The sequence below is a fragment of the Lepisosteus platostomus genome, chromosome 20 (assembly GCF_059453375.1).
Source record: "Lepisosteus platostomus isolate fLepPlt1 chromosome 20, fLepPlt1.hap1, whole genome shotgun sequence".
Lineage (NCBI taxonomy): Eukaryota > Metazoa > Chordata > Actinopteri > Semionotiformes > Lepisosteidae > Lepisosteus > Lepisosteus platostomus.
This window is the reverse complement of record NC_142630.1, coordinates 13584170-13599219: the sequence shown is the minus strand read 5'-3', so window position 1 is coordinate 13599219 and position 15050 is coordinate 13584170. Positions and strand designations below refer to the sequence as shown.

At 44.0% G+C, this 15050-nt stretch overlaps 1 protein-coding gene across 2 annotated transcripts; it reads right to left on the bottom strand.

Moving 5' to 3' along the window:
- Positions 1-26: 26 nt before the first annotated feature.
- On the bottom strand, positions 27-6987 carry LOC148644548 (cytochrome P450 2C55-like). 2 transcript variants are annotated; one of them, XM_088614262.1, is made up of 9 exons: positions 6785-6987; positions 6154-6316; positions 5696-5848; positions 4761-4921; positions 2686-2859; positions 1950-2088; positions 1435-1622; positions 893-1034; positions 27-578 (listed from the first exon to the last, which is right to left on the bottom strand). In XM_088614262.1, the coding sequence occupies exons 1-9, from the start codon at positions 6944-6946 to the stop codon at positions 385-387; spliced, it is 1476 nt and encodes a 491-aa protein (XP_088470388.1). In that variant the 5' UTR covers positions 6947-6987; the 3' UTR covers positions 27-384. The 2 variants fall into 2 exon arrangements, with proteins under 2 accessions (XP_088470388.1, XP_088470389.1); XM_088614263.1 differs by having other exon boundaries at positions 4803-4921.
- Between the last annotated feature and the right edge of the window lie 8063 nt (positions 6988-15050).

Here is a 15050-nt window from a genome sequence, read left to right as displayed (position 1 = left end):
AATGAAATAAAGACAATGCAAACATCAAATGTAAATCTGAGATTTATTAAATGTGAATAAGAAGGTTTTATAATTTCACTAGAAAAATCAGGTAAACAGTCCTTTAACAGTAACATAGTACTGACCAATCTGAAGAATCCGATTGCATTTCTGCCACTGTACAGACACCAGAGACAGCAAGGCTGTGTTGCCTTGTGCATTAGGCTGTACATACGAACCACTGAAAGTGTTTGCGTTTTATTAATGATTATATTATTACAATGTTTATCTTCAGAAAGATTTCCCATTTCTAACCCTACTAGTTCTCAAACCTGTAGGAACAGGGAGCCCCAGGCTGCACAATCCTGTGGACAGGGCATAGTGAGGGGAACCAGGCCCTGCTCTTCAGCCTCCCTGGTTTCCCCTGAGCCTCAGCCCCAGCCTGTAGGGCTTAGGCCCCTGGACAATCCCGAAATGGGGCTCCAGGTCCGGCTCTCCGCTGTCCTTGGGCCAGAAGAACTCGAAGCGACGCAGCAGCGACACCAAGAAGAGGAACAGCTCCATGCGGGCGAGGCCCTCTCCCAGACACACCCGCGGCCCTGTGGGACAGAAGCCCAGCTCAGCGTGTGACCTCAGGGCCACTCTCTGTCACCCTGGCAACCACAGCCTTGAAATGCATTATGGGTCAATTGTGCTCCACCACAGACTTTCCCCTGAACTCTCACTGCCAGAGGAAGGCAGTGCTCAGCCAGCAGGACTGACTTGACCTGCATTCTAACATCTCGCTTACCGGCAGACAGGTGAGAAACATGAACGTTATATACAAGTGATGGTAAGCACTGATTTAAAGAGAAACTCCAAACCTAAACATCAGCACAGGTTACATTCTTCCTCTCACGGTGGAGGGGCTCACCTGTGGAAAAGGGTAGGAAGGCATCTGGTTTAACAAGCTCCCCCTCCTCGTTCAGGAAGTTGGAGGGGTTGAACTCATGAGGGAACTTCCACTGGGCTTCCTCGTGCAGCACAGAGCTCAGGTTGGGAATGATGATCGTGTCCTGAGTCAGGTCAACGGAACCGCAAAATGAGGAAAAGATTCAACATTAAGACAGACAGTTTTTACAAATGTGCTTCTTCACACGTCCAAACTCCAACATGCACGCATTGACTGTGACCAAACAGTCAAAACTCTTTTGGCAGAGGAAAAACCAATGGAAGTTCAGCTGAAATCAGTTTTCTCTGAAACAAGGCTTTTGTACTCATGATAGACCGAAGAACATTACAGGGCGATGAATCTAGTATTCGAAAAACTGTGGGCAACTATTTATTGTATTTAGGTCTTCCATGCCAGATAGGTCAACATATTTACTAATACTGATTATATGAAAACAGCAAATTCCTCATGTAAGCATTAGTTCATGCTTGAAATGCAGGAGATAACCATGCATTGCACCCTACCTTAGGAATGCTGTAGCCCAGCAGCTGTGTGTCCTTGGTGGTGGCGTGGAAAACACTGAGAGGGACAATGCTGGCATAGCGCTGGGTTTCGTGGATCATGGCCTGTGTGTAGGGCATTCTGTGCCTGTCATCGTAGGAGATCTGCTGCTTCCCCCCGAGCACTGAGTCGATCTCCTGGTGGCACCGAGCTGATGACAGCAGAGACAGAGCTGTCAGCCAGAAACCCTTTCGCTGGGTGTCTGCAGTCAGTTCCTAAGACCCCTGGCTACTCAGAATTATTTCTCTGAGTCATGTCTTTGCTAGTTTAGAACACAGGGGACACGACAACTGCAAGCTAAAAGATTTGCTGTAAGAAATATACAATTGGAGGCATAATACTCAATCATAATTAAGATAGTTTGCTTACCCCTTAATTTTTGCAATTTTTGCTTTGATTACATAACAACACTTTCTTCTCTGTCTCATTGTTGTGTCTCATTCCACAGGATGTCCTGACCAGGCAGTGACTCACTGACCTTGAACATCTTGGTGCAACATGAGATACAGTAGGCCCGCCTGGAGAGTCGTGGAGCTGGTTTCGGTTCCGGCTATAAAAAGGTCCAACAGGAGGGCGACCATAAATTCATCGTCAAAGGAAGAGTCGTCACTCCCTCTCTGACAGCAAAGAGACAGCAGGGAAAGATCGTTAATGGTCTAGTGGGAGGCAAAACAACCAAGAGCATACGGACACTTACCACCAGATTCTTCAATACCTTCTACCCACAGGCAGTGTGATTGGCAAACACATTTGGCCATGCCCCTCGGCCCACACCTACACCATCTACCTCATTTTATTTTTTTTATTGCACATCTGCAGTCATTGTTTACATGTCTGCATTGTTTACATTCAAACTGTTTACTTGTACATTGTCTACTGTTTGTTTGTATATTGTCTTGATGCACTATCTGCACTTTGTGTTTTTACACTTGTTTTAACAACCAAGAGACTTTCCATTGTACCAGTACATGTACTGGTTACATATGGCCATAAAGTTCAAGTTCATGTTCAAGTTCAGTTTGTACCGCCAGGAGCCCATTTTAGTCATTCTGTCTTATTCAGTGCAATCAGACTTCTCATGTCCCCTACTCAAGGTTTAAGTAGGGTAATGTGGTAAACCCCTCTCAGGTTCATGACAATCAGTAATTGCTCGTTATGTGTAGCCAGAACCTCCTTATCTTGCCCTCTGTCTGCGGTACAAATGTCTGCAGTACCTTGTCTATCTCATCGAGGTAGCAGTCAGTGAAGTCTCTTGGCTGTCCTGGGACACGTGTCTTCTTGTGTTCGGTCACCTTTGCCAAAGTTGAGGCTTCTAGATCACGCATGTTTTTTAAGGCCTTCTGGAAAGGCAGGGGCAAGCGCCTCACGAATGGCATTGTGTCATAAATCTAGAATGAGAAGAGAACTCCTGATGCATTCATTCTATAGGACAGTGCACTGCACACAGACTTTGAAGTGACTGTAGATTTCAAGGCTAACAACCAGAGACAATGTATGGATACTTGGAGGTATGAGCACACAAGCCACAGGGTACTTGTTCTCCTCCCCACTGACAGTGGGTGTGGGTAGAGCGTACTGGAGCACTATGACTGCATCATCCAGGTGGGGCTGCACACTGGGGGTGGTGGAAGAGAGTCCCCATTAACTGTAAAGCACTTTGATGTGAGTGTCTGGAAAAGGTTTTTATAAGTCTAAGTATTATTATATTAACAGGGCACATATAACATTATTATATATATACAGTGCCTTGCGAAAGTATTCGGCCCCCTTGAACTTTTCAACCTTTTGCCACATTTCAGGCTTCAAACATAAAGATATACATTTTTTATTTTATGTGAAGAATCACCAACAAGTGGGACACAATTGTGAAGTGGAACGAAATCTATTGGATTTTTGAAACTTTTTTAACTAATAAAAAAATGAAAAGTGGGGCGTGCAAAATTATTCGGCCCCTTTACTTTCAGTGCAGCAAACTCACTCCAGAAGTTCAGCGAGGATCTCTGAATGATCCAATGTTGTCCTAAATGACTGATGGTGATAAATAGAATCCACCTGTGTGTAATCAAGTCTCTGTATAAATGCACCTGCTCTGTGATAGTCTCAAGGTTCTGTTGAAAGCGCAGAGAGCATCATGAAGACCAAGGAACACACCAGGCAGGTCCGTAATACTGTTGTGGAGAAGTTTAAAGCCGGATTTGGATACAAAAAGATTTCCCAAGCTTCAAACATCCCAAGGAGCACTGTGCAAGCGATCATCTTGAAATGGAAGGAGTATCAGACCACTGCAAATCTACCAAGACCTGGCCGTCCCTCTAAACTTTCAGCTCAGACAAGGAGAAGACTGATCAGAGATGCAGCCAAGAGGCCCATGATCACTCTGGATGAACTGCAGAGAACTACAGCTGAGGTGGGAGAGTCTGTCCATAGGACAACAATCAGTCTTACACTGCACAAATCTGGCCTTTATGGAAGAGTGGCAAGAAGAAAGCCATTTCTCAAAGATATCCATAAAAAGTCTCATCTAAAGTTTGCCACAAGCCACCTGGGAGACACCCCAAACATGTGGAAGAAGGTGCTCTGGTCAGATGAAACCAAAATCGAACTTTTTGGCCACAATGCAAAACGACATGTTTGGCGTAAAAGCAACACAGCTCATCACCCTCAACACACCATCCCCACTGTCAAACATGGTGGTGGCAGCATCATGGTTTGGGCCTGCTTTTCTTCAGCAGGGACAGGGAAGATGGTTAAAATTGAGGGGAAGATGGATGCAGCCAAATCTGTGACCTCTCTGTGACCTCGGTACCTCAGTCCACAGGAGTGGTGCACCTCAGCAATGTCACTGCCAGCCTGCAGGCACCTGACAACTCACAGGAGTCCCTGCTTCCCAGAAAAGCAGAGGACCAAGAAACCCCAGACTGACAAATAAAAACCTAACCACCATGTGTCAAATGTTCACAACCACTTGGGAAATCCAGTCCACAGTCAAGCTGGAACCAGATTACAATGTCTGTCTGGACCATACAGCTCAGTCTGGACTCAGGATCAGCATCTTTATCAGTGTAATTGCTCTGTGGCCTGTGATCCTTCATGTGATACTCCCACTGTGCTGTTCAGACACAATGTGACAGTCTTGGCCTTCCACCTGTGACTCTGAACATGGTAGGGAAGGAAAGGCATCACTGGATTCAATTCCTTCTTTATTGGCTCCTTTATTTCCATTCATTAATATTCCACATTTCACACAGTGCGGACAGGAAATATTAGGAATGTTCAAGAGCAGACATACCATGCCCCAGGGACCATTCAGTATCTTTGCAATCTCACAAACCATGCGTATCAGGGACTGAAAAGTCTCATCTTCGTAGTTGTATCGAGCTCCAAACAGGATGGCACAGATGATATTGGACACAGCATTGTGGAACAGGGTTTTGGGGTCCATGGACTGGCCTGTGCACAGATGAGATTGAAGACAGGAGGGTAGGAGCCAGTGTTTTGAAAATTATTTTAAAGCAGAGAAATGTTTTCATCATAAATTGCTTAAATGTTGGAAACAGCATTTCTTCGTTTGTATCTTTTTATAAATTATGATGGGTGGCTTGGTGACACACTAGTTAGTATCACAGCACTGGGGACGAGTTCACATGGGTTTCTTCTGTGTGACCTGGTTTTCTCCCACAGTTCAAACACACGCTGGCAGGTTAATTGATTCAGGGAAAAATGACCCTGGTGTGAGTGTGTCTGTGTCTGTGTGTGGCCTGCGAGGGACTGGTGTCCCATCCTGCCTTGCGCCCAGTGCCTGTTGGGAATGGCCCCATCTCCCCCCTGACCCTGAATTAGATAAAATATAGAAGATGGGTGGATTGAGGACGAAAATTATGGAATATTTGAATCCATCCATTAGCAAACAAGTGATTTCTGTGGTAAAGCATCAGGAATCCTGTCCTGAAATTACTGGACAAAAGGCTGAATTGAGACCTCAAGATTATTCTCTCTAAACAGGACACAAGTTCATCACAGACCACTTGAACTTCTGTTCATTTTATGACATTATCCTCCTTGATGTTAGAACGCTCTTGTTTGCGTCTCAGACTCTCTGTATTAGAATGTTCTAGGAAGTTATGCAAATAAAGATCCAATAGATTCTGATAATGGAGCTTTCAGTCCACTTATAATGGGTCAGGCACATGTGTTTAACCCATCTTTCGAGGGCTTTGTCTGTACCTGAGCACTTTTCCAAGTGTGAGATGAGATGGGAAGCCTCTTCCAGGATCTTTTCCTCCATGGATGTTTTTCCCAGTCCGAAGTTCCTCAGACAGGTCAGAGAAAACCGTCTCTGTTCCTTCCAGGCAGAACCATAATTGACTAGAACTACACCTGAAAACAGACTTGAGTGATGAGGGGTACTGATCACAAGGTGGCGATACTGTACCTCTCCTGCAGTTCTCGCTGACAGAACTGTGACATAACCAGGTTTAAGAAGGTCCTGAAACAGAGCAAAGTCTCTCACTCATTGTACAGCTGAGAATAACATGTACTGAAATAGAAATGAATGCCTGCTGGCAACAGACAGATAGGTGACATCAGACACCTTTGTATAGAGGAGAGCAGCAAGTAATGTAAATAATCCCAGCAATAAAAAGCATAAGTTTCAGGGAATGTGGAAGAAATCCTTCTCTTACCTTTATTCCCGATGACATCATTGACTAAGAGCCCCTGAGGTCTTCCACCAAACTCGATCCCTTGAGTCAGAAGAGCTTCCTTCACTGCATGCAGCCCGTGCAGGACCACAGCTGGCCTCCCTCCAAAATAGAAACTGTACACCTTCCCATAGCGCTCTGAGAGCTAAACACAGTACAGGACAGAGACAGGGTACTGAGCATCCCCAGACCTGTACCAGGGACAAGAGAGACCTACAGTGTGCACAGAGTATGAAATGCACAAAGCTTACTCAAAGGAAAATATTATTTTTTTAATATCATGAATTGCAAAATTATATCTTTATTATATCTTTAATGTAGTGCAATTCTCTTTTTCTGCGTGAGAAAGTTCTGCATTTTTATGTAATTTTTTGGTGTGATTTTCAAAAATATTAAAGAAAATACTTTTTAAGAATTGAATATTTACTTCAGTCAATAAAACCTGAAAGTATTTTTTCATCAAGCATGTGTAGACAAACATGTTACCCTCCAGCCAAGCCTCTCCAAGCAAAGTGAAGTAAGGATGTTATTTATGTTTCCTTGTGTAAATCACACTGGATTCAAACAGTTTTAGACAAACAATTCGCACTTTTAGTCTGGGTTTTTCTCTCACCTTTTCAAAGTCTTTCATGGGATTTTTGAGGTTCAGCTGCAGCAGATTCCCAAATATAGGAAAAGGCTGAGGACCAGGAGGGAAGCTCTTTGGCCTCCTGGTCTTCCAAAGGAAGAAGAGGAGGAAGACTCCAATCCAGAGCAGAAAGACGGTGCCCAGCATTGTGGCTGTTTGTTATTCCACTGCACTCTGTACCGTGGTATTAAAGGGGTATATACACGTGAGCTCCTCCTTCTACGTGGCCACCTGTTGGACTCAAGTCAACGCCAAGTGATGTTAGGTTCTCTGTTGAACTTTACAGTGCTTGGGCATCTTTCCAGAACCTGGTGAATTCATTTGCAGAACCATGTGTAATCAAGGGAGAACAATAGTCTCTAGAACAACATTAAAAAACAGAACAGCAACATTTTCAATCACATAAACTCTATGCTGGTTCTTCAGATAGAGGATGGTAATTATCCATTTGTAGAGTTGTATTTCACTGCCGTTAAGTCGATAGTAAAAGTTCCTCAATTAATTCTTCAAATAAAAGAGAAAAACGTGATGAACAGAACACCTGCAACACGATAATTTCATGTTGTGTCTTATTGGGAGTAGAGCAGCGAAGACATTAACAGAGCTGTTGGGACCTGGGTGAAACAGAACAGAAAGGACAAGTGCAAGAGAAAAAAAGCAAATCCCCAAAACAGTAACACCAAAAATATTTTTTAAATGCAAAAAGAAAATTAAAATACTGTAACTGTGATGGATGCTTGCACAAACTGCTCCCAGTTGTCTCGGAGAAAGGTAATCAGGGGGAAAATGAGATCACATAAAATGAAGGGTATGAGCTGTGTGGCTCTCAGGTCAGATAAAAACTGAACTTTGTGAGTTTGGTGAACTAATTGGCTTTTGACAATATCAATAGCCTTTAGATTGTACTCATTTATGCACATGCTACCAAAATCATGAACACACCTGGAGGACAGGTGAAAAGTCCAAAGCTTCAGTTTTCAAAGTCTGAAAAGGGACTGTGAAGGTTCAGATTTGGACACCCAGACCCTTCCTCTTAACACAAATCATTATAAAACCACAACATTCCCGCTGTAATGCTATGATTTTAGAGGGACTTGGTGATGATGAATATTAACAGAGCAGAGTAAGCAGAAAACAAAATAGCTCAGCTGGTCAAATTCATGGTGTTACTGACAGGTTTAACATCTGAGGGTAACTTGATAATGACTTCAGTATGAAACATGAGGGCCAAGCCAAGAAATCAATCCTTCTGAACCTGCAGTTCTCAGCCCAGGTCCTGAGGGATTGCAGTTTCTGCTAATTTTCACTCCAATGTTAATTGATGCACATGATCGATCCACCTTCTTCTTTTGGACATTCGTCCAAATTCGGCATTCAATCCTTGAATTAAAAAATACTGTACTTAAAGTACATGACGTTCAACAACATCAGCATACAGAAATTTCTGCTGTCCTTCCTCGGCCTGCCAATTAATACTCTTCTGCTACAATTCCTGACTAAATAGATCTTAAAAATCTATATTGAACACCCATCATGGAGGCAGAATATTATTAATAATAAATGAACTGGAACTTGGTTGATACCAATAACAAGCCCCTTCCAACTTTTCTAAGGAAATGAAAGAGAATTTTTAAAATTCACCTTAAACAGAAAACTGAGTGCGGTGCCCGCAAAACATTGTGCGGTGCCAGCAAACACTGTGACAAAACGTTATCTCAAAAGAGAGAAAAAAAGAAACAAATTGTCCTAAAATCCCAGAGTCAACATTGCAAAACAGTTTGCAAGATCCAGTTAAGGGAGACATTTTAACTAAGAGCACAAAAATGGAGAGCTGCAGAAGTGTTGCACTCAAACCGCATAGGTTTAGCTTATATTGTAAAAAAATCACGAGAAAAAAAAATCCCAGACAATTCAAAGAAGAGGAATCACAAGAGGAGAGAGGAACTCACTGGTGATACATCATTTTAAGGACAGAATGACTGAATCAGGAGATATGTTTGGTGGAAACTGTATATTTAGTTAAATACTGATTTACAGTGGGGCTACATTGTAACAGTGGCTGTGGTTCGGCTGCTTGCATTATTTATGTCGTAAATAGAAATATTTAAATTACAGCTCGATGTGACTCTGCTAAACAAGGAAGACCCATCACCTAAGCTGTGAGTTATGAAATAATAATAATACAATTATTAACAAGAATAAGTGTGCTTGCGTTTACAAATATCTGAGAGACACGCAAATCGGCTGTGTTTGACAAACAGTTTTAAACTAGCACTGGTAAAAGGCCTGTATGACATATCGCCACCTAGTGGTGCTGAGTGTAGATTGCAGCCAGTGCTGTGAACTTCCAGTATTTCTCTTGGAGGATCATTCTTGAGCTCAAGACACCTGGTTTTATAAGATGTGAGCAATAGGTTAGGTAGCCACATGTTCCCCAGTACCATCTAAATAAAGCATAGTGGAGATCTTACTCTAGATCAGATTCAGCCATCATAATCCATGAGAGATGAGTCCTTATCCTCCCATACTTAACATCATAAAGGCAAGTGACTCTGCTGCTATTGTCCAAGTGTCAGGCGGGCAGGAGGCTGGAGGAGACTCAGCAGTGTGGAGGAGAAAGGGTCTGTGCCAGTCCAGCTTCCCCTGCCTCTTGTCTGAGGGACCACCTGCAACGAGAGGAGCTGATCTGCTCCGCCTCTCTGTCTGAGAACAATGTTCCTCCCCTCTCACTGTCCTGGGACGGGGGGGCGGACACCAGTGGGCAGCAGCATTGGACATTCATGGCATATGGGCAACCATTGGTGGAGGATAAACATGTCTCTTTCCACTGATTTAGATTTCCAAGGAACCTGGTTCACTCTAGGACGTGTGTTACACATAGTTACTCCACAGCACAAAAAAAGAAGTATTATGTCCCAATGAGGAATGCATCCCACCCTCCGAGTCTCACACTCCCAGACTGAACTGCAACACTGGATAACTCAGAATTAGAAATCATCTCCCTCCCCTGTTCAGGAGCTTTACTTTGCTTCTGTGACCTTTATGTGTAAGTATGGAATAAGCTTTCTGTTACGTTTCTTCTCTCCTTTAACATTCCTGGTTCCACATCTGTTTGGCAACTTCTTCAAACACCAGAAGGCTGATGCCCACTGCATGGGATGGGCTGGTTATAGTTTGGATCTGTAGTACATGATGAATGTATGGAGGTAGTTTTCCAAATCACTTAGAATCACGTTTTAAAATGAACTGCTTCCCTGAGAAATGTTATTTCGAGAAAAGGTTCACAGCATTTGTTTCACTGTGAGGAGTAGCTTCATATCTATATCGCATCATCTGTGACTTATCTTTATGTATGCTAATTATCTGTTTCTATATCTCCCTTGAGAATTTGAAACTACTGTTTAACCTGCGTTCATACTTGAGAGAAAGTGGCACAATTTGTAACTCAAAAAGTGTTCAGAGGAGGAAGGTCATTAAAGGTCATCATCTCTGTCCATTTCTGAAAGGGCACAGCAGTACAGAGCCCCCGGCTGTTTAATAACTTGAAGCCAGTGGTGTGGAACCAAGCTGAACTTCTGAAGTTCATTGTCAGCCCTCTTACGGTCCCAAAGCAGAGAGAGCAATATGGCCAGACGTCTACTGCATGTGAACGGTAACACTGAAAGACAGAAGTAGGTCAGTCAGAATTTGGGAGGGGAGGGTACCTCTGCTTGTAGTTCTATGCCCCTGCTGCAGATCCAGTCAAGATCCCAGCAGGAGCGGAGAGAGGCCCACAGCTCCTCTGACCTTCGACCCCTGACCTCAGCACTGGCGGCGGGTGGCCGGAGCTGCGCGTCAGGAGGTCCTGATGCCACTCAGAGGCAACCTCGCCGGAGCTGTGTGAGCTGGCGTCAGACGTCCATATGAGTGCTCTGAAAAACAAAGGCCTGACAAAAAGATAATAAGAGTGGAGAAAATAATATAAGTGCCACTAACAGTTCAGAATGAAGCTGCAAGCACTGGCTGACCTGATAAACCCCAGAAAGCAGGCAAGGGCGGCTTATCAGGTTCACCAGCGACATGAAATGGGATGACTCTTATGAGCTTTGCTTAACAGCTTTGCTAAATTTGAATGAAAAGTTCAGGGGTTCTTGATCGCTCTAAAAGTCGGGAACATTGCACACACCAGGAGAGCCTCTCGTCAGACCTTTAGGGGAAAATAAGATCTTCAGTCCCACATCAAAGGAACAGGAACCTTTGATGGACGGGTACCTTTTTGGAGGATCATGCATTATTCTTTTTGAAGGAGCACATTGAACAATAACGCCTATGTTTAAAGAGCAGTGCGTTAAGCTCACTTGCTTGAGGAAGAGCAGGTTTGCTTCTTAAAACTCATTTTGTAGTTTCTCTGAGTTACTTGTGGGTTGTGGGAGTGTGGAACAAGCTGCCGGGCCATGTTGTTCATCCCCTGGCTGCTTTCCAGAAACAGCTGGATGAGATCCTCCAATCGGGACAAGGAGGCATGCCTTTACACAAAGCATGGTAGGGGTCAGGAACAACTCCACCCAGCCGTGTTGTAGAGGCCGATACCCTGTTTTTTTTCCCAGAAACAGCAGGATGAGGTCCTGGGATCATTTATCTACTAACTACCGTGCAGGCTAGTTGGGCAGAATGTACTTCTCTCTTTTCTAACCTTCTCTCTTTTAAGTTCTTTTTCTCAGAGAGGCATGCAGAGCAGGTCAGGTTTCCTGTACCCACCCCTCTCAGGCCAGCGCTATTGTATAGTTGCCAGGTGGAGTTTCAGTGCTGGAATAATTTGGCTGTCTGAGACATGGCTCGCTGATAGTCCTGCACTTCAAGGAAAAGCAGCATGCAAACACAAAGGAGCAGACAAAAAGTTGAATATTCGATGCAACTGTGAGAGCTAGCAAGTTCTGAGATTTGACATTACCTTTCTGCGGTGTACAAGCAGATTTTTAAGTCTGCCTTATGTCTTTGTGTGTGCTTGTTTCTTGAGGTGTGTTTGACCTGTCAGACAAATTGCATCAAAGTTATTGATTGCAGCATTGATTGATTGACACGCTGATCAAGCGAATCCCTACAACAGTGCAAAAGGTGTAACAGCAAAAATACAAAAAAATTCACTCAAGGCAAACAAACACTTAAAATTGTAGACATTAGATAGGGATATGCCCATTACCTTATGTATTGTAAACCAGACTGAATATCCCTTTAAATTAAAATTGCTTATTGTTATTGGAAACAAAAGGTGAAGAAAAAGCCTTAGAATTTCCTCTATTACCTTGAGCAAATAAGCCAATGTAGGTGAAATGTTATCTACAAAGGGCTAAGCCATCAGACAGGGCCCCCTAATCAGAGAAGAGGTGGTAAAAGATAATGATCCAGTTCGGTATTAATTATTCACTTGGCTCTGGCCCTGCATACACTTTTATTCTTCAGGTCTGTGGAACAATCTCCTTATCAGAGTAAGGGGAAAAACCTGTTTTCCCTGCAGGAACTGGGGCACTCCAAGACATTAACTTAATATGCATAGTGCTGAGCTGCATGTCTCATCAAGCAAGACATAATTTTGTTTATGCTGCAATCATTAGCTCAATTAAAAATGATATTGTAGGCTTGATCAAAGGAGCTGCCCTGTGTCAATCCACCGTGCAGGTGCGGTACCGACACATCTACAGTGATCTTATCCTGATTGGCCCCCCTCCGCAGTTAAGAAAAAGGGGCAGAGCGGTGGCCCTGCGGCTCAGGATCTGTGCCTGTGGCTGGAAGGTTGCCAGTTCAAATCCCTTGGCCAGCAGAGGAATCCTACTCCGTTGGGCTCCTGAGCAAGGCCCTTAACCCCAACTGCTCCAGGGGTGCTGTACAATGGCTGACCCTGCGCTCTGACCCCAGGCTCTCTCCCTGTCTCTGTGTCTCATGGAGAGCAAACTGGAGTATGTGAAAAGACAAATTCGTAATGCAAGAAATTGTATGTGGCTAATAAAGTGATCTTATCTCTTATCTTAAAAACCAAGCTGAAGCACAGCCACCTTGCACAGCTTGCTTTTAAAAACAGCCTTCCCGTGGCTGTGTGTTGTAGTAGGTTGTTTGATGCAACACTGGTTACCCACATGATGATGACTTTGTACAGTAAATGGAGAACTATGTGTTTCAGTTAGAGCAGCTGTAGCAATTATTTACGAGGCATGAGAACAAACTGGAGTCAAAAATGCAAAAACACAAAACAACACAATACATTCATTTTGAGATAGTGTATTGTGAAATTGGGGGACTGTTTTTAATTAAGAATGCAATGACATACGGCAGAAAGGCCCAGAATGGGTAGCAGGGATATTTCTTGCTGTGCAGCAGATAGCACATCTCTGACTCTTCTCTTGTGACACTGCAGGCAGTGGGAACGTGAGCAGTCCTCTCCAGCCAGCCATCTCTGCCTGTGTTGCTCGGTTGATGTGGCCAGGCTGTGCGAGGCTGTACTCTTTAGCTGTGGTGCCCCTTGATCTCTTGTGTTTGGCCACTCTGAGGCAAGCAATGTGATTGGCTGCTGCCCTCAGTGGGCTGAGGGAGAGGGGTGTGTGTTCTCCATTCAGTCTGAGATGGGCTTCTTTATCTCTTCCCTGGGGGGAAAGGCACAGCAGGGAACAGGAGGGGGAGGGAAAGGGGAGCTGGGATTGTTAACAAGGACGGGATAATCCAGCTCCTTAGCCGTGAGATCCAGGCAGGGCCTTCCTTTCCCTTGGGAAATTGTATTTCCTTTGTTTCTGATGATCATGGAATTGGGAGGATCTGATCAGGTGGTGTGTAGTAATGACTGTAAAACTGTGGAATGTTGACTGAACAGTCAAGCTGTCTGTATCACATAATAATACAGCAACTAGTAGCGTTCTGATAACGAATGTATCACGTGACATGGGAGCTGGTTACGTCCTTTACTGCTGCTTGGAGAGTGGGGTGGCAGGGCGGCTGTGTCACCTTCTGCTTTGATAGGTGGGGCTCCGGGTTTCAGGGTATTTTCAAAAGTTGAGGGTTCGGACTCTCCAGATCAGGAAGAGGGTATCGTTTGGCAGGACATGATTTCCTGGCTCCACGCTGCGTGAAATATGTGATTTGAGTCCTGCAATGTGGATAATAAATATATGCATAATGCTGTCACGTGACATATTAGAATAATACTAATGACTTATAAGCTGTTATGTCCTGGCTCTTGCATAACTGAAAATGACTCATAGTGACTCATTACTGGCATGGGGTTGAACACTGTGACTGTAACGGAGTTAGAGAAAACTAATGCATTCTCGTGGTAGTGTGAAATCGAATCTTAACGTATCTTATGGGACACTTCCTTCATCATAAGAATATTTTTATTGTCCCAGATAGGAAATATGCTTTGCAGGCAGGTAAAAGACATAACACAACACACAATACGTTTAGCAGAACATAAACGCATTAGCAAACAAGGGACAAACATGTAGGATGAGAAAGACAAAAAAATAAATGTGCGTGCAATGTAAAATATACAATCAATTGTGCAGACTTTTGAAGAGGCCCAGTCTGTACCCGGCCGTGGTTGATACTTCGTGGTGAAATGGTTGCACAAACAATTGCAGGGGATAATACAGTGCATGTGGTAGCTCAGCCAGCAAGGGCGTCTAGCTCCTGACCAGGTCCCGGGTTCCATCCCAGGAAGGGTCAAGCGATGGAGCTTGCTCCAATTCCTTCCAGACAGCTCCCAGGTCCACTCAGCCTGCTTTCCAAGTGAGTACCGGGGGTTAATCCTTCTGGGGGTAACAGGCTGGCCGGAGCGTGACGCTGACCACATCACCTCCACCTCCAGTGTCGGATGGTTGAGAAGAATGGTGGCCCTTGCCCCCCCATTCCCCCATCGGCTGAAAAGGGACCTACCTACTATGGTGCATGTACTGTACACACCTCGGTAAACATTAACTCTTTACAAAACGAAAAAGCAGAGTAAATGTGAACAGAGTAAAAGAAAAAATGAAGTTTTATGTAAAAAAACAACAACCTAAAGCTACCAAAATTCAAACGCACAGGTCTTGATTTCACTAGATTGCTGTATTGCACACAATACAGGAAAATGCTGATGTTCAGTAGTGACATCCTCCAACTCTGAGTATCTAGTTACTACTTCCTGTCCTATTCCAAGGTTTATCAGTAATACACACTGGAAAACGCAATTTTCGACCAGGGTCATGGCCATATAGTCACAACCGAGTAAGAATGGAGCGATAAAAGG

Excerpts from the sequence above, each read along its gene's own strand:
- LOC148644548 (XM_088614262.1), bottom strand. The coding sequence starts at position 6,946 with ATGCTGGGCACCGTCTTTCTGCTCTGGATTGGAGTCTTCCTCCTCTTC. Across the intron at positions 4,922-5,695 it reads ACACTTGGAAAAGTGCTCAG|GCCAGTCCATGGACCCCAAA; the intron begins GTACAGACAAAG and ends ATCTGTGCACAG. Across the intron at positions 2,860-4,760 it reads TGAATGGTCCCTGGGGCATG|ATTTATGACACAATGCCATT; the intron begins GTATGTCTGCTC and ends TTCTCATTCTAG.